Source organism: Phycodurus eques, chromosome 8 (assembly GCF_024500275.1).
Source record: "Phycodurus eques isolate BA_2022a chromosome 8, UOR_Pequ_1.1, whole genome shotgun sequence".
Lineage (NCBI taxonomy): Eukaryota > Metazoa > Chordata > Actinopteri > Syngnathiformes > Syngnathidae > Phycodurus > Phycodurus eques.
The window spans coordinates 24,559,622-24,582,518 of record NC_084532.1 but is presented as its reverse complement, the minus strand read 5'-3'; the positions used below and the strand labels follow the sequence as shown (position 1 = coordinate 24,582,518).

Genomic DNA, 22,897 nt, shown 5'->3' with positions numbered 1-22,897 from the left:
TATTTGATGTGCCTGTTGGGGGAAATCAATAGGGCCATTGCTAGAATCCTGACAGCAAAGATGTTTATGCTTGTACAAAGACAAATAGAATATTTGGAAAGGGGGCGGGGCATTGAAAATAGTGACTTGAATTGCTCTGAAAATAACACTAATATTGACCAATATGACCAGGCTTTTAACCCATTCAAAATCAATAGGTTTCTTGCTTTGATCCAGTGTAGTGGCTCCAAATGTCTGTCACTTGGCCTGAACAATAACATTATTTATGAGCAATTAAATGAACGTTGCGCCTGTCAGTCAAGTTCCTTGTGTTTTTATTCACGCTTGTATGGTCTGATTAGCTCATGTGTAGATGTTTTGTTGGGTCATTTTAGTGTCTCAAAACATTGTTTACTGCCAAGAGAAAAGATGAGCTTCTTTCCCCCGACAGACTGACAGTGACAACGAAGAACCTTCACACAAACACGAAGTCAATCGAGAGCCATGTCTCGTTTTCCCTTCTGGCGAACGCTCCCTGTGTCTCTGTATCCCCCCCAAAATGATAACAAAGCTTCTGATGACAAATTAGTGTAGCGTAGACAGCCCTGCCAGTACAAGTCAAAGTCTTCTACATTATTGTTGTCTACACACAAACAGGTAAAGGTGGTTTCACTGTGTAAAGTCATTTTTAAAATAACAGAACCAATACAAACAAGACTTACTTCGTTTAACCTTCACATTCCAAATTCATTCAGAGTACGACCATTTTTTTTTTCTTGGTGCAAGTCAGGTCTGATGAGGTTTCAGTCAATACAGTGGAAAGGTAGGCATGTGTATGCTGTCTATAAACTGAAATGAAAGCGAGAATTGAATTACTGATTAATCACTGCCACAAGTCGGCGTCTCAGGAGTGGGAAGCAGTGCACCATTAACACCGTGTATAGTGGGGATGGGGCGCTGACCTCGACTCGGGACGTTGCGAGCCGGTGGGCAGAATACTTCGAAGACCTCCTCAATTCCGCCGACACGCCTTCCCATGTGGAAGCAGAGTCTGGGGTCTCTCCTATCTCTAGGGTTGAGGTCACCGAGGTGGTTAAAAAGCTCCTCGGTGGAAAGGCCCCGGGGTTGGATGAGATTCCTAAGGGCTCTGGATGGTGAAGGACTGTCCTGGTTGACACGCCTCTGACACGCGTGGACATCGGGGACAGTGCCTCTGGATTGGCAGACTGGGGTGGCGGTCCCCCTTCTTAAATAGGGGGACCGCCACCCCAGGAGGGTGTGTTCCAACTAAAAGGGGATCACACTCCTCAGCCTCCGTGTTAAGGTCTATTCAGGGGTGCTGGAGAGGAGGGTCCGTTGGGAAGTCGAATCTCAGATTTAGGAGGAGCAGTGTGGATTTCGTCCCGTCCCCGCATTGCCGGCAGTAAGTCGGACTCATCTCCGGTGAGGGTTGGACTCTGATTCTGTTCATAACTTTTATGGACAGAATTTCTAGGCGCAGCTGAGGCGTAGAGGGGGTCCGGTTTTGGTGGCCTCTGTTCTGTTGGCTTCATCAGGCTGTGATATCCAACTCTCACTGGAGCGGTTCGCACCCGAGTGTGCAGCGGCTGGGATAAGAATCAGCACCTCCAAATCTGAGACCATGGTCCTCAGTCGGAAAACGGTGGAATGCCCTCTCCAGGTCGGGGATGAGATCCTGCCCCAAGTGGAGGAGTTCAAATATCTTGCGGTCTTGTTCACGAGTGAGGGAAGAATGGAACGGGAGATCGACAGGCGGATCGGTGCAGCGTCTGCAGTAATACGGACTTCGTATCGGTTCGTTGTGGAGAAGAAGGAGCTAAGCCGGAAGGCGACGCTCTCGATTTACTGGTCTGTGGGTCGTGACCGAAAGAACAAGATCCCGGATACAAGCGGCCCAAATGAGTTTCCTCCGCAGGGTGTCCGGGCTCTAACACTTAGAGATAGGGTGAGAAGCTCGGTCATCCGGGAGGGGCTCGGAGTAGAGCTCCTCCACATTGAGAGGAGCCAGATGAGGTGGTTCGGGCATCTGTTTAGGTTGCTTCCAGGACGCCTCCTTGGTGAGGTGTTCCGGGGATGTCCCAGGACACACTGGAGAGACTACGTCTCTCGGCTTGGCTGGGACCGCCTCGGGATCCCCTTGGGAGAGCTGGAGGAAGTGGCTATGGAGAGGGCAGTCTGGGCGTGCCTGCTAAAGCTACTGCCCCCGCGACCCGACCTCGGGTAAGCGGAAGAAAATGGATGGATGGATGGATCACTGCCAGCCCTCCCAGTTAACATGGATATTCGACTTCTAAAGCCGTCAATGGCAGTGAATGTGTTAAGAAAAATGGTCAAAGGTTGGATTTTATGAACCTTGTCTAAACTTTCAGGGTCTGTTGCTTTATATCAGGGGTGTCAAACTCAAATTCACATTGGGCCAAAATTATTAATTGGGATAAAGTTGTGGGCCAAACTCATTATTTATTGAAAATTGACTGCATGTTTTCCCTTCTTATTTCAATAGATGCCACTCTTTTGTTGTCATCTGTAGCTTTTGGAGTTCCTTTTAAATGGAAATTGTTTTTTCATAGATTCCATCCCTTGGAGTAGAAAAAGTGCGTTTAAAAAAAAAAAAACATTCATTCACGCTATGTGTAATAGTCTTGTGTTCCAGCCACATTGCCTCAAATCACATGACAAGCAGATCTGTCCTTTACATTCGTGAACAGATAATCTGCCTCCCTCCTGTCTTGAAAACTCCTCTTTTTTCATCTTTCATTTTGGCCATTTTTGGGAAGGGGAGGTGTAAATTTGTCAAAGGACACTGTCTGCTAGCATGGATGCTAATCACTGCAACAAAAAAGATGCGGTGAGCCGCTTGCTGGTCTCAACTGATGTACCAACACACGAGCAAAGCTCGCATTTGTATTATTAGCTGTATATACAGTATTTTTACATTCAGATTTTTTTTTTAAACCTCTTTTACTAAATTTCCCCAAAAAGTTTGCCAACCCCTTACCTAGCGCGTACAATTGCCACAATTATTACAACGGAACAGGACGGTTCTTGGGCATGTGTACGTTTCCAATAAGTGTGCACGTGTCTGAAAGCGAGCTCGAGAAAGAGGAACATGCCCTCTGTTAAGATTAATGTCTCCTCTCTTCTTCCCCTCCATCTCAAGCGCCACCCTTCCTCCGCTCCGGACGACCTTCCCTCCTTCGGGAGCGAGCGGCCATCCATCCTGTCGCCCGAGCCCGCGCGTCCATCCGCCCATCCTGCTGAGTGATGCGCGGGCCGGGAATGAGACTGTCAAGAACCCTGAACCTCAGCAGAGTCATTCTGGCTGTCTCTCTCTCTCTCTGGCTATCCATTAGGACTGATAGTGAGGACGGCATATCGCTATAGTTAATATTAATGTGTGGAGACAGAGGACAAAGTCTCCCTATGGGGAGCTTTACTTTGACATATGCTTTCCTATTCCCCACCCGTCCCTCTGACTCGCTCCGCCTTGTGTCTTTATTTCATCGTCCCTCCGTCTTGGGTCTGAGACAAAGACTGACGACGGACATAAAAAGAGGCATGACGAACGACGCTGCCGGCGGGATGAGCTCGGCCGAGTGAAATACGGCCGCCACGCGGGAGGCCACCGGTCACCGGCGCCGCGCCTCTGAGTTACGGCCGAATACGCGGCATCGAGGTGTAAATCTCGGGGCTCAGCGCCTGGGCTAATAAAAGCGGGTGCGAGCGGGGCAGCCGGCTTCCAATTGCCGCTTGCCCCCATTCACGGTCATTTGGATAAAGTGAGGCGGCTCACGGTGAATATATTTACAGGACATTCGGCAACACATGCTAACGATGCACTTTGTTGTAAAATTAGATATAGTGAACCAAACGAACCCGTCCAAAAGAACAGTGGTCCTCAACCGCTGGGCCGTGGACCCGTACCGTGCCGCACAGAAAGACAGATAAAAAAAATATTTGAGTGATCATCAGTCTGAAGGAAGTTTTATTGTGAAAATCAGGTGCCTGTGCCGCTGTCAAAACACACAATTCGTCAATGTAGAATGGGGGGAAAAAAGGAAGCCCACAAGCTACAAAAATGAAGACCCCCGCCCCGCCCCCCCCAAAAAAAAAATAAAAAAAAAAAATATATATGTATATATATGTTTTCTCCGGGCACTCCCGTTTCCTCCCACATCCCAAAAACATGCGTGGTAGGTTGACTGAAGAGTCTAAATTGCCCGTAGGTGTGAATGTGAGTGTGAATTGTTGTCTGTTTATATGTGTCCTGCAATTGGCTGGCAACCGGTTCAGTACCCCGCCTCCCGCCCGAAGATAGCTGGGATAGGCTCCAGCAGCCCGCAACGCTAGTGAGGATAAGCGGTATGGAAAATGCATGGATGGATAGATGGGTGTGCGGCGCAACAAACGGTTGCCAACTGCTGCAGTAGAACCTCTACCTCAATTTGTCTGGAAAAAAAACCAAATTTCACCATCGGAAGAACAAAAGGAAAACTCATAAAACATTTTGGTGACAGGTGAGCTATTCGTGATGTTAACGATAACATGCTTAGAAACAATTTTTGTGTTGATTTTTCAGTAATGTCATTCATATCAGGAGGAAGCCCCAACTGACAGCTGAGAGTAATCTTGACCGACTAAAAACGCAGCGCGGGAAGGATAATAAGCAAACAAAAGTTGAACCAATACAAACAAGACAATTTTTTTTTTTTTTTTTTTTTTTGGCGTTGAGGGAGACAATGGGACAGCCATGTTCTCTCATCTACTGAGGGCCTTGTTCTCAGGGTTTCAATTAGGCTCTCCTGATTTCCCACGGGGGGCACCCCCCCCCCCCCCCCCAACCATCCCGCCCCCGCCTCGCTCACCCAGAGATGGCTCATTAATGGTGGAAAAACACAATGCTGCATGTTGGCCTACCCGTTAACAAACACACACAAAGATAGAGGGAGCAGTTTGCTTACCCCTGACTTCTCATCAAAGATCTTGATCCCTCCAAAGGAAACAGTCAGGAACACTTTCTGCTTGTGTTCGCCTTTGGACCGCGCCGCAGCAGCGATACCCTGAGGGAAGAACATTGGCAAATACAACAAAAAATGGATTTAAACAGCAGCGCAACATGCTTGACATGTACTTGACATCAATTAAGGGATGATCCTACGGTCTTACGGAATAATGATCAAGAAAACAAACAGTAAGAACACACAAATGAAGATGTTTCGAGCCATTTTATTCCAAGAGGAAATTGTATTTAAACAATCTTCTCAAATACCTCTGACAATTAAGTGGTTAAGTGCCTTGTTTAAACGCTATTAAAAAGGCTTGGAACTAAAAGCAATTCAAATAACAAAATAACAGCAATGCTATGGGAAAGTAGTCAGTGAGTGGATCAGTCAAGCCGTGCAGTTTTACGGCTTATTTGATGACATTAAATTGTTAAACATTCAAAATGTTATATACATATATATATATATTTTTTTAATGAACGTGTTTACATCGAAGTTTGGCGAAAAGGGACTTTTTTTTTCAAAAGGAGGTCCATCCATCCATCCATTTTCTGAGCCGCTTCTCCTCACTAGGGTCACGGGCGTGCTGGAGCCTATCCCAGCTGTCATCGGGCAGGAGGCGGGGTAAACCCTGAACTGGTTGCCAGCCAATCGCAGGGCACATACAAACAGACAACCATTCGCACTCACAGTCATGCCTACGGGCAATTTAGAGTCTCCAATTAATGCATGTTTTTGGGATGTGGGAGGAAACCGGAGTGCCCGGAGAAAACCCACGCAGGCACGGGGAGAACATGCAAACTCCACACAGGCGGGGCCGGAGATTGAACCCGGGTCCTCAGAACTGTGAGGCTGACGCTCTAACCAGTCGGCCACCGTGCCGCCCAAAAGGAGGTCGAGAGACAAAAACATTTATTTCTATGATTTCAATGGAAGTTGATGCAGCTAAAAGCACGGAAAATACATACTGGAAAAATTCAGTTTCAAAACTCGTTTAGTGTCAGGAGGAATTAAGCAAATCCCAAAAATGAAAAACAAACAAAAGCAAAACTTGTTTGAAATAATGTCTTTGTCTTTGCTATTTCTGTTAAAAAAAAAAAAAAGTGGGTGGTTGTGGGGGTGTGTGTGTGGGGGGGGGGAGGGGGGGGCAAGTGGGGGTGAGGGCGGGTGGGATCAGTTAAAATCAGAAATCCAATTTTGTTTTAAGGTCATATTACCCAGCCCTACCATCACATATTCGGCACTCACATGTTTTGTAAAGTAAATGTTGACAGGTGGAGTTGTCCAAAGACTCAAAGGCATACAAAAATCAATCGTGAGTGCCGAAATAAGGCTGGACAGCTGTGGGCTGAAGTTCATTTGCAACGCCTCGTAAAAACATAACCCGTCGCATTGGCTCGCAATGACACATTGATGATTAATAAACGCCCAGACTGCACCTGCGAGGGTGAGCCGTTCACCTGGGCCGCATTTGCTTGACATGGAGGAGGGAGGAGCAGCTCGCGTGAACGAAGAGGCGAAGGAGATCAGAGAGAAGCTCTTGATGGATTTGCCGTAGCCGTAAATGAGGAGGAGGGAAGCCGTTTGATCAATGAGCTGTCGCTCCTCTCCTCGGCCCTTCGTCACCTTCAGCTGAAATGCACCTCCCCCCCCCCCCCCCCCCCCCCCCCCTCAATTCAAATACCTCCTGTAGGACAATAAATAATGAATCGGGCTCTTCCAACTTCCAACTCTGGAAGTCGCCGTGGCGAAACGCACTTTTAAGATTATTGCGTTTGGCGAAGTGTCTTTGGGTAGTGTGTGAACGGCTGCCTGCGTTAAAATGCTTTTGCAGGGATCTGTCAATCCCAGGGGATACGATCCGGACCCACCCGCAAAAGGTGAAAATCTACAACATAAAGAGACCATCTAAAAAAAAATACAAAATCTACTTCTCCCTCATGCTTTAAACACATTTACATCTATTAAAACACACTTTTTAAAGTACAGCATTCCCTAACACGTTCTCACTTTCCAGTCCACTCCTGATCCAGTCTAATGTTATGCGTACACCTACTGGTGAGATGGCAAGAGCCAGTCGGCTGAGTGATGCGGAGGCGAGCGATAGAGAGAGAGAGAGAGAGAGAGAGAGCGAGAGAGAGTCAAAGACAGACTAGAACAAGTACTCTCGCTGGCTTGAGCCAACGCACAGTTACACTTGCTGGCGAGATCTAGCCAGCAGTTAAAAACGCACTTGCTGGTGAAACCCAGCCAGCTGTTAGGCATACACTTGCTGGTGAGATGAAGAGAAACTGCCTATTGAGCCACACAGAGAGAGTCAAACTGAAACTGGAACTTGGACACTCGCTGGCGAGATCTAGTTCACTGTTACGCACGCACTTGCCGGCGAGATCCAGCACACTGTGATGCATACACTTTGGGACGAGACAATAAGATTCAACCCAGTGCCACGGAAAGATACAGCCCGATGTTACGTATACACTCACCGGCGAGATGGTGAGAGCGAGTCCGTCAACCTTCTCTCTAGTTGCAAAGCTCATGCTCCGCCCCCAGTCGTCATGGTAACTGAATCTGTACTCGCCAATGGCCCAGCAGTATAGGGGGGCGGGATCAGAGCTGGCTCATAAACAGTAAATGAGACAAAGTCTCTCATAAGGGAGTTGATTTCAGCCGATTGCCTGTTTTTTTAAATTCCAGGAACAAAACAAACAAAACACAACATGTCTGCTTTATGCCTCGCTTTTTGCTCGTCTATCTTCATCATCCCTCGTCTTCCTCACTCACATCTCACCCAAATTATTCTCCGGCGCGGCTTCCCTTTTCTGGCTAACTAGCCCATCTGTCTTCCTCTGCCTGTAATTGTTCCTGTCCTTGCAAATGAGACTTTCACCCCACATGCCCCTCTCTCATCCATATACTAACCACACCTCTTGATGTTCTTCTTTTCTTTTCTGAAAAACTAGACAATCACTCCAAGGCACTGTGTCAGACCCTGTAAAAATAAAACCCTCCTTTCTACAACATGCTTGTGCTACAGCTGATTTGTTAATTTCCACAATTTCACAATAACAACGTAACAGCCTGGCACTCTGCAGTTGAGTAAATAAAGACCCCGGGTCATTATTTGAAGAATTATGATCATTTGATGATAATACAAGATGTATAGGCTGGCTGTTCTTACCTTGAGCTTCATCATGGAGTCCTGACAGAGTTTGTCTCCGCGGGCCGCGGTGACCTCGTCCAGGCCGATGAGCTTAGCCTTGTAGCGGACGCCGTCTCCCTTAAAGCGCCTGATGAGAGTCGCTTCGCTGCGATCCTGCCCTGCAGAAACACACACACACGTACACACACTGTAAAGCCTGGCGTTCAAGGTCCTCCATCATCTTTTACCTTGGGGATAATCAATCTCACAGAGCAGAAAAGACCATCACTGATCTAAGTAAAAAAAAAAAAAAGTAATGGTAGCGATGAAGTGTGCTATCATATGAATGACACCGATCAATACACTTGTGTTCTTGTCTCTTTGTGGACATTTTTTTCCCCTGCTCTTATCCCCTCCATTGTGCGAGAATGTCAGCGTTGTGCGAGTGTCGGCTATGGCGTTCCCATGTCGACCTTGTTCGCTCCTGTGCTGAATACAGAACGGAGGACGAGGAGGAGCTTTAACTCTGTGTTAATTTTTTTCCATAGACATCCTCACCTGGCCATTAGTTTGCAGCGGTGCGTCCTGTTTCACCGATCATCACTGAGATGTTTCTACAGCTTCATTCATTCACTGCCACTGACGTTTATATTCGTCAACTGGAATCCAACTTGACGATCAAGTGGTTGTTATTCTCGGCTTGTCACGTCGATTATGAAGGGGGAAAGGCCAACATGTTGGAAGTCGAGCAAGTTTACGAACCTGACACCCGTACAGAGTTATGTATATGTACACTACAAACAGAGTATCTATCTTGCGGTAGGTAGTAGAAAGTATGTTTTGCCATTGTGAGAAAAGATGACACAGTTCATGGCGTGGAAGAGGTAGGCCACGTAAAAAGCCAATGATGTTTGACTCGAGCAATGCAATGAGTTAGCGTCTCTCAAGGCACACGTCATAGTTGTATATCTGTAAATAAATTATTATTTTGCAATCAAAATCCCTTTCTCAGTCTTGTTTTTGTTGTTTTTATAATTTAAGGCGTTATAAAATAAAAAAATATTAGCATCATAGTCGCTGTTCTGTTCGACATGTTTTGTTTAACAAAAAGCTCGTTTTGCCCACTTTATCGTCAGAAACTGGTGTTTTTGGCGAAACCAACCCATTTTCTACTTCTAATTACTAAAGAACTGAAAAGCAAAAAACATTTTTTTTCCCCCCAGTGAAACAAGAGTTTAGTCTTTCTTTTGGTAGGTTCAGTAAGTGCATATATTGTCACATAACACAACATTCTGTGTGTCTTGAAAGATCATTTAGAATGCTCTATGCTCTATAACTATATGTAGCGTGATGCTTACAAGCAAGCTTCAGTGTAGTAAATGTCGTAACTCTCTGCTTAATAGTTTCTTCCTTAGCCTGAAGCACTGTTAAGTAATACATAAACACGGCACTGACAGGGGGGAAACCCTTTGAATGTTTTTAATCTTCATTCGTCCAGTAAACGCTCTAAATCAGCAGGTAGAGCCGACGAGTGCCCACACAGTGTAATGATAATGCAGCGTCGCTCGTATAATACATTGACACATTAGCGCCGTGACCCTCAGAAGGTCGTGTAGTGGTGGAGGCGATGAAGAGGTCTCTCTCCTCCTCTTCATCATCAAAAGCCTCGCATTGTTGCGAGTGTTGCCGGGCAACACGTTTTAGTGGCGGTAACTTTTCTGGATCCATCGGAAGGCACATGGATACAGTGAAACACCACCTATTTGAAGTTTGCTGTTCACAAAATCACCTTGTTTTTCTTTTTTTTGTGTTTGCTCTGGAACACCCTAAAATGCCACAGGTTAACCCTGGCGAATTAATAATTGGTGTCAAGGAAGTATGTTGAAGTGACGCATCTCGACTATCATACAAACATATGTTTGGGAGGAGCTAAATTTAGCCTGGGTTGTTAGTGCAAGTTACAGAAAGTCTTTACATGTGTAAAGCCTCTGTAAACCTTTTATGTTTAATGGTATTGTTTTTGTTGCTGATGAGTGTGAAATGAAAAACTGTTTTAGGATCATAGTTTGGGGTATATTTACGGTTTAAACTATTAATATAGGCATAGATATGTTGCTTGTTGCTTTTTTGAACAAAAAAAGTTGCACAAAGGGGTTACAGAAGTTGGCAAAACTGAGTAACTTAATCGCAACGCCCTAAGTACCCCCCCAAAATCAGCATCATGTAAAAAAGCTTACCATTGCTTAATATTACAGAACTGCAAACAAAATGTATTTGGACATCACTAATTATGCCCCCTTCCCCATCTGAAAATGCCAGAATGAAATCCATCCTATATATTTTTTTATTCGACGGACGAGCTCACTACAGAAACAGCTGAATGTAGATTAATGTCACGAAACTGCCAGCATTGACCAAAATGTTTGGGGGCATCTCTACCTTTGCCCACTTCAACCTCACAACGAAATCCCCAAAATGCATGTATATATATATATATATATATATATATATATATATATATATATATATATATATATATATATATATATATATATACACACACACACACACACACACACACACACACATAGTCGGCATGGTGGACGACAGGTTAGCACCACAGTTCGGAGGACTGGGTTCCAAATCTCGGCCTTGCCCGTGTGGAGTTTGCATGTTCGCCCTGTGCCTGCGTGGTAGGTTGATTGAAGACTGTAAATTGCCCGTATGTGTGAATGTGAGTGTGAATGGTTGTTTGTTTCCATGTGGTCTGCGATTGGCTGGCGACCGGTTCAGGGTGTACCCCGCTTCCCCCCCCGGAGATTGCTGGGATAAGCTCCAGCACGCCCGTGACCCTAGTGAGGAGAAGCGGTACAGAAAATGGATAGATGGATGGATATATGTTATGGGTTTGGAAGAAAAGGTGATTGCTAAAAACAATAAAGTTGATCAGTTTGAACATTAAATAGCTTGTCTTTGTAGTGTATTCAATTAAATATAGGTTGAACATGATTTACAAATCATTGTATTCTGTTTTTATGTTTACCACAGCGTTCCAACTTCATCAGAATTGATTGAAAAAAAGATTATTATTTTTTTCATTTTCCATTTGTATAATGTGTTCTATCGACTTGACGATTTTTTTGGGGGGGGGAATAAAATTAACAATGTAGATGAAAAATCAGGGTAGTTAAGTATTGTACAATATGCAATTTCAGTTCCACATGGAAGACCTGTGGCATCCATCTCCATCCATTACCCACCAATGTTGCTATATTTAGCAAAGTGCAGAGGTCAAGAAAGGGGTATGTGTGTGTGTGTGTGCCAAGAGGGCGAAACTAGTCCAATCTGCTCTTTTTAAATGTGTCTGACTCGTGCGACCCTGCCGAGCATCAAAAAGAACTCATGAAAGAATCTTTGCTTGCATCCTCCTCCACAAACACGTGCGCACACACACACACACACACACACACACACACACACACACACACACACAAACACATGCGCGCGCACGCTGTTTGCGTCTTTGCCGTGAAAGAAACACACAGGCACGCACAAAGTGAACACTGAGGGAACACTGCTAATGTGCCAGTCATGGCTGTTGCTCTTCAGGGAGATGACAACACACACACACACGCACGCGCAGACACACAGGGAGGGAAGGGTGTGGGGGGGGTGAAGAGGAGGATGGATGGTGATGGATGGTTGAATGAGCAAGGCCTCCCTGGATAAATGTCACTCAGGATTAGAGCGTTATGACAGGCAGAAGCCCCTTTGACACACACACGCACACACTTGTGATCGATGGCAGGTACAGTACAGTCGGGCCCTCCTGGAAAGCCCCCGGCGTCGCCCCTAGCAACCGTAACCTTCTGTCCGCCACTCCATCACTCTCATCTGTGAAGGCTTCCCCATCAATGTTGTCACACACACACACACCTGGAATTCTCCCATCATGCAACAGGGTCGCACCTTGTCTTCCGTGATGGTTCACCTTCGGCCTTCTCGTCAAGGTTTGGCCATCAGTTGTTCCCTTAAGGAGGCCTGGAGTCCTCATGTCAGATCCCTTACGGCAACCCGCTCCAATGTTTATATCGTTCGACAGCAACAAGGCTTTCGAATCATGTCAAAGTCAAAAGCTAGGCAGAGCAGCAGTGTTGTTTGGAACATGTCATATGCGATAAACGGGGTTCACTGCATCAGAAAAAGTTGGGACACTCGTATCTCAAGGCAACACTGGATAATATATCAGCATGAGCTAAAGCCGCCCGGCACCACTGGCTGGTTGCTATCTCCCTTAGCATTACGTGTCTAGTTTCTGAGTTGTTGTAAATGTGCACCGGGGGAACGTGGTCATGTATTCTTGTTAACTTCAGCGGTCCCCCCCAAAAAACAAAAAAACAAATAAAAAAAAACAATCACGGAGCTCGTAAACGGAAGCAAAGTGTACGCTCAATAATAGTTAATGGTCTCGCTCGTTACATTTATTAGACATTAGAGACCTGGGCCCAGTCGTCCGAGGCTACCGGCTAACAAGCAGCCAGCGCCACCGAGTTTTCTTTGGGAATCTGGGAGTAGCCATGATCCGGTCTCTAGATATGTTTTTTTTTTTTTTTTTTTCTGGCGGCTTGGTGTCTTGTATCCAGGAGCTCCAGATGTAACCGCAGCTGGGACGCTTCCCGAGCAACACTCGACGGCCTCGCAATTAATCCCACTCCGATGCCCACCGCCGTTTGCGCGTCTGTGCGTTATTTCACCTCGCCGGAGACAAAGCGCTCTCAGAACATCACAAAGGAAAAGCCGGTTTCTGCCCGGCAAGATTGATTTAACGCATAAAAGCTGGCACTTGACTGACGAGACGCGTATGCAAATGTGCGACGGCGAGCGGAAAATGCGATGATAAAGTGCGACTCATCGAGTAGACAAATTGCCTCGCGCTTTTGCTGACGAGTGCGCTTTTCGTTTATAGCTGTTGTGTTTATGAAGACGCTTTTAACTACCAGTTTGTGCCATTAAGTGTTTCGATGCTCCCTCCTAAACGGTATGGCTTTTTTTTGGTAAAGGGACAAGACAGGCCAGATCATCAAAAAAATGTAATCGTTTCAAACATTTCTCAATTGGTTCAATGCAATAAATTGTTTCTTGGACAAAATATGCCTTTGCGCTTATGAAATGTATTCTGTCAATCCTCACCTAACTCACCTAAAGATTAGGACTCCTACTGATTTTTTGGATGATCTTGAAAACCAAGGCCCAAGTTCAAAGTTCTCTCTCTACCAGTTAAAACTTTCTTCAATCTTCTTTACCTCTGAGGCGTTACTTTTTGTATTTGATATCATTTTTCATGATCCCTGTTGTCTACCAACCTTGGCCACCTGCTGCATTGACCTGGACCAGACGAGTCCAGACCCGAGTCTGTCTGCATGAGGGCGTGCGTGCACACACAAATGTGCCCTGAGGCGACGGCTCCCTGGTTTGTGGGCCCGGATCAGATGCATCTGATGTCAAGGTCACTTTTCAAGGAGCAGACAGATAGAACTTTTAACTTGTGGAGACAGTTGCCTCCAGAGAGGAGGCCGGGGCTCGTTTCTCGTCACGTGTGGCAGTACGATCGCAGTTTGACTCTCCTGTGTCCATTTGCTAAATGGAGCAACGGCTATGTTCCCAATACAGGAGCCATGTCCTTTGAAAGTTCTTTGATGATCAAAACACAGCGTGAAGGTCCTAAAAGGCTCCTTCAAATATGACATGCTACCTGCATTTGTGGCCTGTCCTGAATACAAATGTCAATACAGTGTTCTCCCGCTTTATCGCGCTACATCATTCGTGCCCCCAATATATCACTTTTTTTTTTTTTTAAAGCAATTGTTTTTGTTTTCACAGTGGGTTTTTACGGTGTACAACGGTACCTCTTATGAGTGACCCGGCTCGAGAAACGAAACGAAAATTTGAGTTGCGATCACGGTGGTGGCAGCGAACCTCACAACAAGCAGTTCGGCAAATAGGGATCAATTCTTCAAAATGGAGGCCAAAGCCAAACATTAAGGAAAGTGTTGTTAGTGATGCTAACTTGTCACCACATATAAAAGGCAGGTCTTCAACCCAGCCAACTGTTTTATTTATTGTTGGGTTTTTTTTTTGCAACAGTTCTCGTTTCTCATATTGAGAAATACTAGATAATAAGAAGATACTCAGATGTTATTTTGTCACCATTTGTCAGCGACGCAGACTTGGAGAGCCTCTGCCTGAGATAGGCTCACCGCAGGCTATTTTTTGCCTGTTAATTGTTATGTTATGCAGCTACAAACAAGTACAGGAATATTTTTAGAAGGTGCTAATTGTTGTCAACGTCGAATTTTGAGGGAAATACCTCGAGCATCTCGTGGAGTCAAAGAGGCAGACGGCTCATCTCGCTGCCGCTGTGAGCGTGTTATCCTTATTCCAGTGTTCAAACCACAACATGATGCGCTGTGCAGTGTTTGCGAGGCTCGAACATGAAACAGAATATGCTGCGTGTACATCGGCTTTTTGATGAGCACTAATGAAAGCTCGCAGATGGTAGTGGTTTGTCGGAGAATTTTTCAGGGAGGGTAATCGGTTGAATCTGACACACACACACTGCAGCATGTGCTAATGTTTACCTACATCGACACAACAAGATAAATGTTGACCTGATTGAGGTCTGAGAGAGAGATGCGCATCTGAATTGGAGTGTTCCACGTCAACCTGTACAATCTGGATCAAATCAGGATTAAATTTGATGTAACATTACACCTTCGGGCCTTGTATGGGATTAACCTCGTACACCTTGTGTCTTCTTTTTCGGAAAGAGCAATATCAATAGTTTGTCTTCTTTTTAGGAAAGTGCAACCTCAACAGTTTTTATTTTGTCCGAAAAATTCAACATGAATAGTTTATCTTCCTTTTCGGGATTTGCAACATCAAAAGTGTGCCTTTATTGAAGTGTAACATCAATAATTGATCTTCTTTGTATGAAAGTGTGACAGAAATAGTTTGTCTTCTTTTTTGGAAAGTACATCATCAAAAGTATGTCTTCCTTTAAGGGAAATGCAACAATAATTTCTCTGCTTTTTAGAAAAGTGCAACATCAATAGTTTGTTTGCTTTTTTGGAAAGCAAAATATCAAAAGTGCGCCTTTACTTTGGAGTAAAAGAAGTTAAACTAAAAGTTAAGCATATTAACATTGTTGTTTTGGAAATGTTGCTTTCAATTTAATACAGTAATGTAAAATATCACCAAGGGCAAAATGCGGGCGGTGCTTGTGTTGATGCGTGTGCATTTATGATGATTCGTGATGTTTGTGTGTACACCTGTGTGCTGTCCGCCTTCTGACAAGGTGTCACAGCGGGCTTCAACAAAAAAAAAAGAAAGAAAAAAAAAAAGACGATCTCATCCTGTCATGCAACACTGAATCTGCTCCCCCTACGGGCCTGCACCGCGGGCACTCGTGCACCGTGACAATCATTACAAGAGGCATACTTATGTGTGTGTTCGTGTGTGTGTGTGTGTGTGTGTGTGTTTGTGTGTCACTAGAGGCTCTTTCTGTAAGAGCATCAGGTATCCCCTCAAAACCCAGCAGTTGTCTTTTCATGCCAAGAACAAAGTTTTTCCTCTCACCACTTGAATTCACGGCGCCGCTCCTTTCATTTTCTTTTTTAACGGTTACTAACGAAGCCGTTCCTAGCGCGGCTGGGCCGGAACGCCGGAATAGTGCGAAAGCGCAAAGCGGCACAGACGAACATCACGATAGGAAACCCCCTTGCTCGTGTGTGTCGACCTCATCGGGGGGAGTGGGTGGGTGACACACGTACTTTCATCGCCGACACAAAAGAAAGTTTCATTCACTGATATATTTAAACTAGCAACAAATACAGTGGAAACTCAAACACAGATTTCTTCGTTGGGGTCGCGGGTGAGCTGCAGTCTATCCCATCTGACACCAGTCCAATCCACCTCCCGGTTACTGTCTAAGCTACCATCATGTATAGTTGCGTTCACCCCATTTTACTACGGCTGACTAGGTTTCTCATCAGCGCGGTGACTGGTGTGGCAAATGTTTTGACAGTTTAAATTTCTCACCGGGCATCCAAGGCAATCACGGCTTGTCAAGTGTGCCCATCCGCCCCCGCACGTTGCCTCACGACCATCTTGTTTTGTCCACGGTTGCCTGGAATTGGGCGGAATTGTTTTGTGTGGAGAAAAAGTCCGTGAGGCATTGAAGAATGCGCCTTATTACAAAAATCCACATGGGTGTGGACGGTTGACCTAAGTTTTTTTTTTGCTACTTTTCCTGTCCAAATAAATTCCACGGAGGATAGAACTTTCAGAAAAGATTAGAAGATACAAAAAAAAGTTGCACTATCGCAAAATATCGGTTTGTTCAACTCTTTCAGGCCAGCTCTGTTGTCAAGTCTGTCAATATCGCACAAATAACAAACGTTCCCTCGGTACTCAGCAAGGCGAGCGTGTCGTCCTCTACCGAGTGTGTGTTCGTGCGTGCGCGTGTGTGTGTGACTAGGATGTTCTCTCCTTTTGTGCAAATTATGAGCAAGGAGCCAACTGTTGCTATGGCGACCGTAGTTATTAATGCGGTAGAGGAGCCGAACACAGCGAGACGACTGCAACGGGGACAAACTATCATACACACTACACTAACACGCACACACGCCACTCACTACACTAATACACTTACATAATGGACCGCTGGTTAAATAAAAGGTTTTTAATGTTCCATATCTTTTTTTGTGTGCGATTGATGTGATGTTTTTGACCATGAATGTGTCACATAGGCTGTTTATTACAAAGAGTGGGTAAGTGAGGCCTGTTGGGAAAATGAAAAAAAATTGCCTTGTATTATCACTGTTATAGAGCTGAATAAAGTATATTATTTGTATATATGTATATATTTTATTTTATGTGCATCTCTGCACACCATGCGCATTATTCATTCGTGAGTCAATACACTAACGGTATAATTTGTTTTCCCCCATTTTTATTTTGCTCATTTTATTCGAATTTTAATTTATTTATTTTTCACTCTGACCATTAATTCGTTAGACCAGTGCTTTTACATTAAATGCCACTGAAAAAAATTGTTAGCTCCCTAAGTACCACTGCGCTTAAATATGGGAATATGAAATCTGTGCTTAAATTATGATTCAATTAGAAAGCACTGCGGATAAAAGTTAAATCAATATTGTACCTAATAAGCGTTTAAAACCTTATTACGCAAATGTATTGTAAGTTTAAAAAAAAAAAGGTATAGAAGTTAGGCGGCACAGTGGACGACTGGTTAGAGCGTCTGCCTCACAGTTCTGAGGACCGGGGTTTAATCCCCGGCCCCGCCTGAAAGCTGTGAAATTAATAAATATATCTATTATTATAGTGCTAAAAGGGTGGAAGACAAAGATGCAATGCGAAGATTAATTAACCACTGTAAAATGGTTCAATTAGCCAGTGGTGGCTTTGGGAACTGTTTTAGGTTTAAAGGATCCACAAACAACTTGGAGTAGTACTGCAGTTTTCCTGGTATGTAGTTGATTTTATTTCATTCGCAGCAATACGAAATTACGTCTTTCATTTTCTGGAAATAAGCAGATGGAGGAGACGAAGCAACAAGGACAAAGACGTCAAGTAAAAGAAAATGTCACAATGCGCCATCAAGAGGACTTTGTTGTTGTTGCAGCAATGACAACCGCAACAGAACTGAGCCAATTCAATTCCATCTCGGGTTTGATTGGCGGGAACAGATCTGATTACCTCTCACAGAGCACAGGGACGGACGGACGGACGGATGGACGGACACACAAACACACACACACAGATTCCAAATGCTGTTGTCTGTGTTCAAGAATTCACTGGGGACAAATATTAGGCTGAATGGCTGCAGTGTTCGCTCCAGATATACTGCACATGTGCATAATATCCACACCAAAGAAGATAATATGTTGGCTAATCACACACCAGAGACAAGCAAACACACACATACACACACTTTTGTTTTTGTTTTTTCCGCTTCTGTGTGCGGTTAGCAGTGCATGTTTGTGTCAGTCGTTATCCTATTTGCACCATAAAATAAAGGCAGATGGAGTTGTGCACGTCTTGTTTGGACACCGCATGAATTACGATCATGGTCAAACAAAATGGAAAAAGCCTACAGAGTAATTACCAAAACTTACACAGTTAGTTTTAAAAAATAAATAAATAAAATAGCCACCAGCATCAGTTTCACTGATCAACACGAAATGTATAACTGGACATGTGAAAATGCCTCCAGGACACGTATGAAATTGAAAAGGAAGTCGGCCATTTTTGTTTGGAGCATCCAATCCTCACTAAAATTAGCCCCCAAAACCTTTTTCACCGATCAACACGAAATTGGATGGACAAAAAAAGTCTCATGGACTCGTGACTGAAATTGAACAGGATGTCGGCCATTTTAGTTCAAAGCAACCATTTTGGCATCTTACTGATACACATTCAAACAAAAATTCACTTTAAATGAAAATCTGATCAGGATATGAAGCAAAGGGAGAACATGCAAACTCCACACAGGAAGCCCGGAATTGAGATTCAAACCCAGATCTTCGGCACTGTGAGGCAAACGTGCTAACCACTAGCAGTCTGTGCTGCCCCAACAGCGGCCATTCCTTTTCAAAAGTTTTGAAGAAAAAGTGTTTGGGGAATCAAGTGTTGCCTCATTGGGCATTCCGAGGCAATTTTGAGGGTGAGATGGACCCAATCTCTGTGGATTTATCCAGGATTAAGTGGGATTCTTGCACTCTGAGGAGCGCTTGACCGCTAATAATAAGAGCGACCCGTTGTGCGCAAAAAAAAAAGCCGTGCTACTTCAGAACGACAAAGGCCAGGGGTTATCTTTCTCTTTGTCATGGTAATTGAATTTAAAAAAAGAAGAGGAGAAGTTTGGAGCCACAGAAAGCAAAAAAAAAACAAAAACAAAAAAACGTCACTTCAGTGACACAGCGTGTGATGGATGCAACGCTCGTTGGTTCTCATTCAGAGCAGAGCTGCAAGACAAAAGGCGAGAGATTAAACAGCTCTGCCTTACAATAGTCTCTGCTCGTCGTCTATCCTCCTGCAAGGTCATTTAGAAGTCGTCAGGAGGAGAAGGAGGACGTTGGAGGAGTGAGGGACTATCCTGCTGGGGTTCCTCCTCCATAATGACAATCAGCTATGGAGCCGTTTTCGTTCAAGGTGATGAGGAGCAATATATGCATGACGCACAAGCGGGGACGGCTGACGTCATACACACAACAACAACGGGAGCATTAGCAAACTTTACTATTCTATCTTGTGTGGTTGCATTGGACTTTCATCACACTGCGGGGTGTTTGTGTGTGCGTGTGCGTGTGCGTGCGCGAGGACGAATTACCCAGATGAGAGGAATGATGAGTTCCCGCTGTGAGTCTGGAGTCTGTCGACGAGCATGTTCCAAATGAGTCTTTTTTCACACTGGTCATAATAGCGGGCTGACTTAATTGAATTCTAGCCAACAACTTTTGCACGTTGACATTATTCTATTGCTTACTATTGTTTTTCGTGTTTTGTTTCTGTTTTGTTTCTTCTTTATTTTCCACGTACATTTTTTTTTCAATGTTTTTAATGATATTTTTTTCAAATTTGTAATGCCATTATCATACAGTATTTTCTATTATTTATTTCTATTTTTTAATGTTATGATTTTTCGTTTTCATATATACAGTATACATTTTTGATTAATATTTTGTATTGTTATTTTTTACTATTTCTAATTTAAATTACGTGACTGCTTCTGCACATGGTACAAATTACGCAGAGATTTCCAGCTATTTATTTTTACCTAATATCTTTTAAAAAAGTTATCTACTTTTTTTTGATATCTCAAATTTATTTTTGATTGCTTATTTTTTATACACTGCATATAATTTATTTACAATTTATTTTTTGTTTTCTACTTTTTAGATATTGTTCTCAATTTTATTTCAATGTCTATTTTATTATGCTTCCATTTTTAAAAATGTTCCACTTTTTAGATAACTTTTTTCAAATTATCTTTCTATTTTGTACTTCATTTTTTTGCCCATTTTTATTGGTATACTTTTAAGATTATTCATTTCCAAATTTCTTCCTATTTTTAAATGTTTCAAATTTTCCATTTTACTGCTTTTGAGATGATGTAGTACACATTTCATTTATACATTTGTTTTTTAACTTTTAGATTCTTTTAAAAAATCCATCTTTTTCTGTTTCTACAATTTAGATGATTCATTACTTTTATTTCCATTCAATTTGTTTTCATCTTTCTATTCTGTACCTATCCCGACACATTACACTTCTATTTTCCTCTCTCATAAGGCTTAATTTATCATTCAATTCATTTATTTCACTTTCCCCCCCCCCCACGCCGGGTTTCATCAGGGATCAAGAAATAACAATAATCACAATTTCTTCTAAAGAAATGGTGTTGGAGGCCCACAAAAGGTTGACGGTGTCGTGTAAGTGTGTTTCTGTTGTGTGTGCGTGTGTGAGGAAGTGAAAAGGCAAAGAGATGTTAAAGCACCCCCAAGTCTCGATGCTGAAGGCAAACCATTAATCTTACCTCTCATATGCGCTTCTGGGCTTCAATCCCAGCCTAGAGTGTGTGAATGTGAGTGTGTAAACGTGTGTACGCGTTTGTGTGTGTGTGTGCATGTGTGTGTGCATGTGTGACAATGTGTCTTCATCTCCCCCAAATATAGAGAGCAGTGTGAAGGATGAACATGAACATTGTGGCAAAACAAAGGTGTTTCTAAATAGGACATAAGGGGCACCTGCTCACATGCACACACACACACACACCTACCTACACATACACGTGTCTGGGACTGGTGTGTGTATTTGTGTGCGTGTTGGCTGCAGCTGTGTCCAGCTTTTCTTTTTTTTTGTTTGCGCTACATCAGTCAGGTGCTTATCGGGAGAGCGCTACACGGCGTTCTCACACCGAGCAGCTGGGCTGATGCGCTCCCGGCCCGGCCCGGCCCACCTTGGCCCCTGACATCTCACACATACACCTGCGCCACAGGACCCAGGGTTGATTTCTGGCCAAACCTATGTAGAATTTCATTCATTCAGTCTACATTTCTATAGACTTTGTACTCCTATTTTTATTTTAAGATGATTAAATATTATATATTAAAAAAATCTATAAATATCTCTCTCTCTACATATGATGCCCATAATGCCTTGATAATCTTGAGATTTCATTGTACCTAGCCCAGATTTAAATTGTCCAGTGCCACAACTCTCGAAGCAGCCCCAAAAACATTTTTTCTGACACCGGTCACCACATATCACTCCAGAATGCCTTGCTATTTTTGACAATTCATTGTACCCAGAACGGATTTGCTGAGTGTTCCAGCACATAACTAGGTCAGACAGTGTTCAAATTTAAGATACAGGAAAAAAAAAAAAAAAAAACTTTGAGATGAAGTATCGTAATTTGACGGAAAAGGATGATATACTTTTTATCGGTGGATCAGACTTTTCATTTTAGCCGGACAGTTTACATGTAAAATATGGTAATAAAATCTGAAAGATTTGTTTGAAATTCTACCTGGTCAACAGTAGTATTCATACTAGATTTCTAACGTGAGTCACATTTGCCGCACCTTTCCTCCTGGAGTCCCGCCTGAGGCTGCCGGGCCGGACCGCCGGCTGGAGCTCCATCTCCGTCGACATCCTTCAGGCTCCGACGGGGCTCGGCTGGACTGGCGCGGTGGGGGAGGCCAGGTGCGTGCTCGGGCGCCGGGTGTGCGTGCGTGGCGTGGCGGCGCCGGGTGTGCGTCTCCGGGCACACGGGCTCATGGGAGGGAGGGTGGCGGGGCTTCAGCCCTGACGTGACGCCCGGCGCACACGCACGCCGAGCTGCGCCGAGAAGAAAAAAAAAGAAGACAAAGCAAGTCAGTCTCGATAAAACAATTTAACAATACAACAAAATAATAACATTGTACAGGTATTAACACAAATCACAATCACACATTGCATATACAGCTAGCCATTTTCTCCCTCATCTCGGATTGGCCTGGTCCATCTGTCAATTTTAAAAAACAAATACGGCCATTGTGCCCAAAAATTTGCCCACCCCTAATTCAGAATGGGTTTTGAATGCTGGTGGGCATGACAATGAGCTGCTCGCCAGGGCCTTGAGTGCATGTTGCCCGGGGTAACAGTGGAGTGCCTTCTCGACACTTCCTGTCAATAACACGTCTCAGCATGGGCGCTGCTTCCATAACAGTCCTACATCGCCAAGCTAAAGGTGTTACAAAACAAAAATGAGGTTTTTATCCATTGTGGCTTGCCACAGGTTTTGTTCAGGGCCAATCGTGGGTGGTTTGGGTTTTTAATCCCATTGGAGGACCCATGACCCACAGATTTCTGACACTGGACAGCGTAATTGCACTTCACAATACCTTCATAGTCTTGAGATTTCATTGTACCCAGCACAGGTCCAAGACTCCCTGTGCTAAATGTAGCAAAGTGGTCCCCGGAACACAACTAACAATCTACTTTGTGACAAAAAGGGCAACATATTTCACTCCAGAAAGCCTTGACAGTCTTGAGATTTCAATATACTCAGCACGGGTTCAAGACGTCCTGTGCCAGATGCAACGACGCCGCCCGAGAAAATAACAACCGACCGAGCTTTTCTGACACTGGACAGCACATTTCCCTCCGGAACACCTTGATAGTCTTAAGA

The 22,897-nt window shown here is 44.1% G+C and overlaps 1 protein-coding gene across 8 annotated transcripts in view; it reads right to left on the bottom strand.

The window, feature by feature from the left end:
* Window positions 1-22,897, bottom strand: part of dab1a (DAB adaptor protein 1a) — a 99,513-nt gene that overhangs the window by 35,337 nt on the left and 41,279 nt on the right. For all 8 annotated transcript variants that reach the window (XM_061684445.1, XM_061684446.1, XM_061684450.1 and 5 more), the window contains exons 2-4: window positions 21,810-22,065; window positions 8,185-8,324; window positions 4,962-5,060 (exon numbers count right to left, since the gene is read on the bottom strand). In XM_061684445.1, coding sequence (XP_061540429.1) covers window positions 4,962-5,060; window positions 8,185-8,324; window positions 21,810-21,879 — 309 coding nt within the window. In that variant the 5' untranslated portion in view covers window positions 21,880-22,065. The remainder of the gene's footprint in view (window positions 1-4,961; window positions 5,061-8,184; window positions 8,325-21,809; window positions 22,066-22,897) is intronic.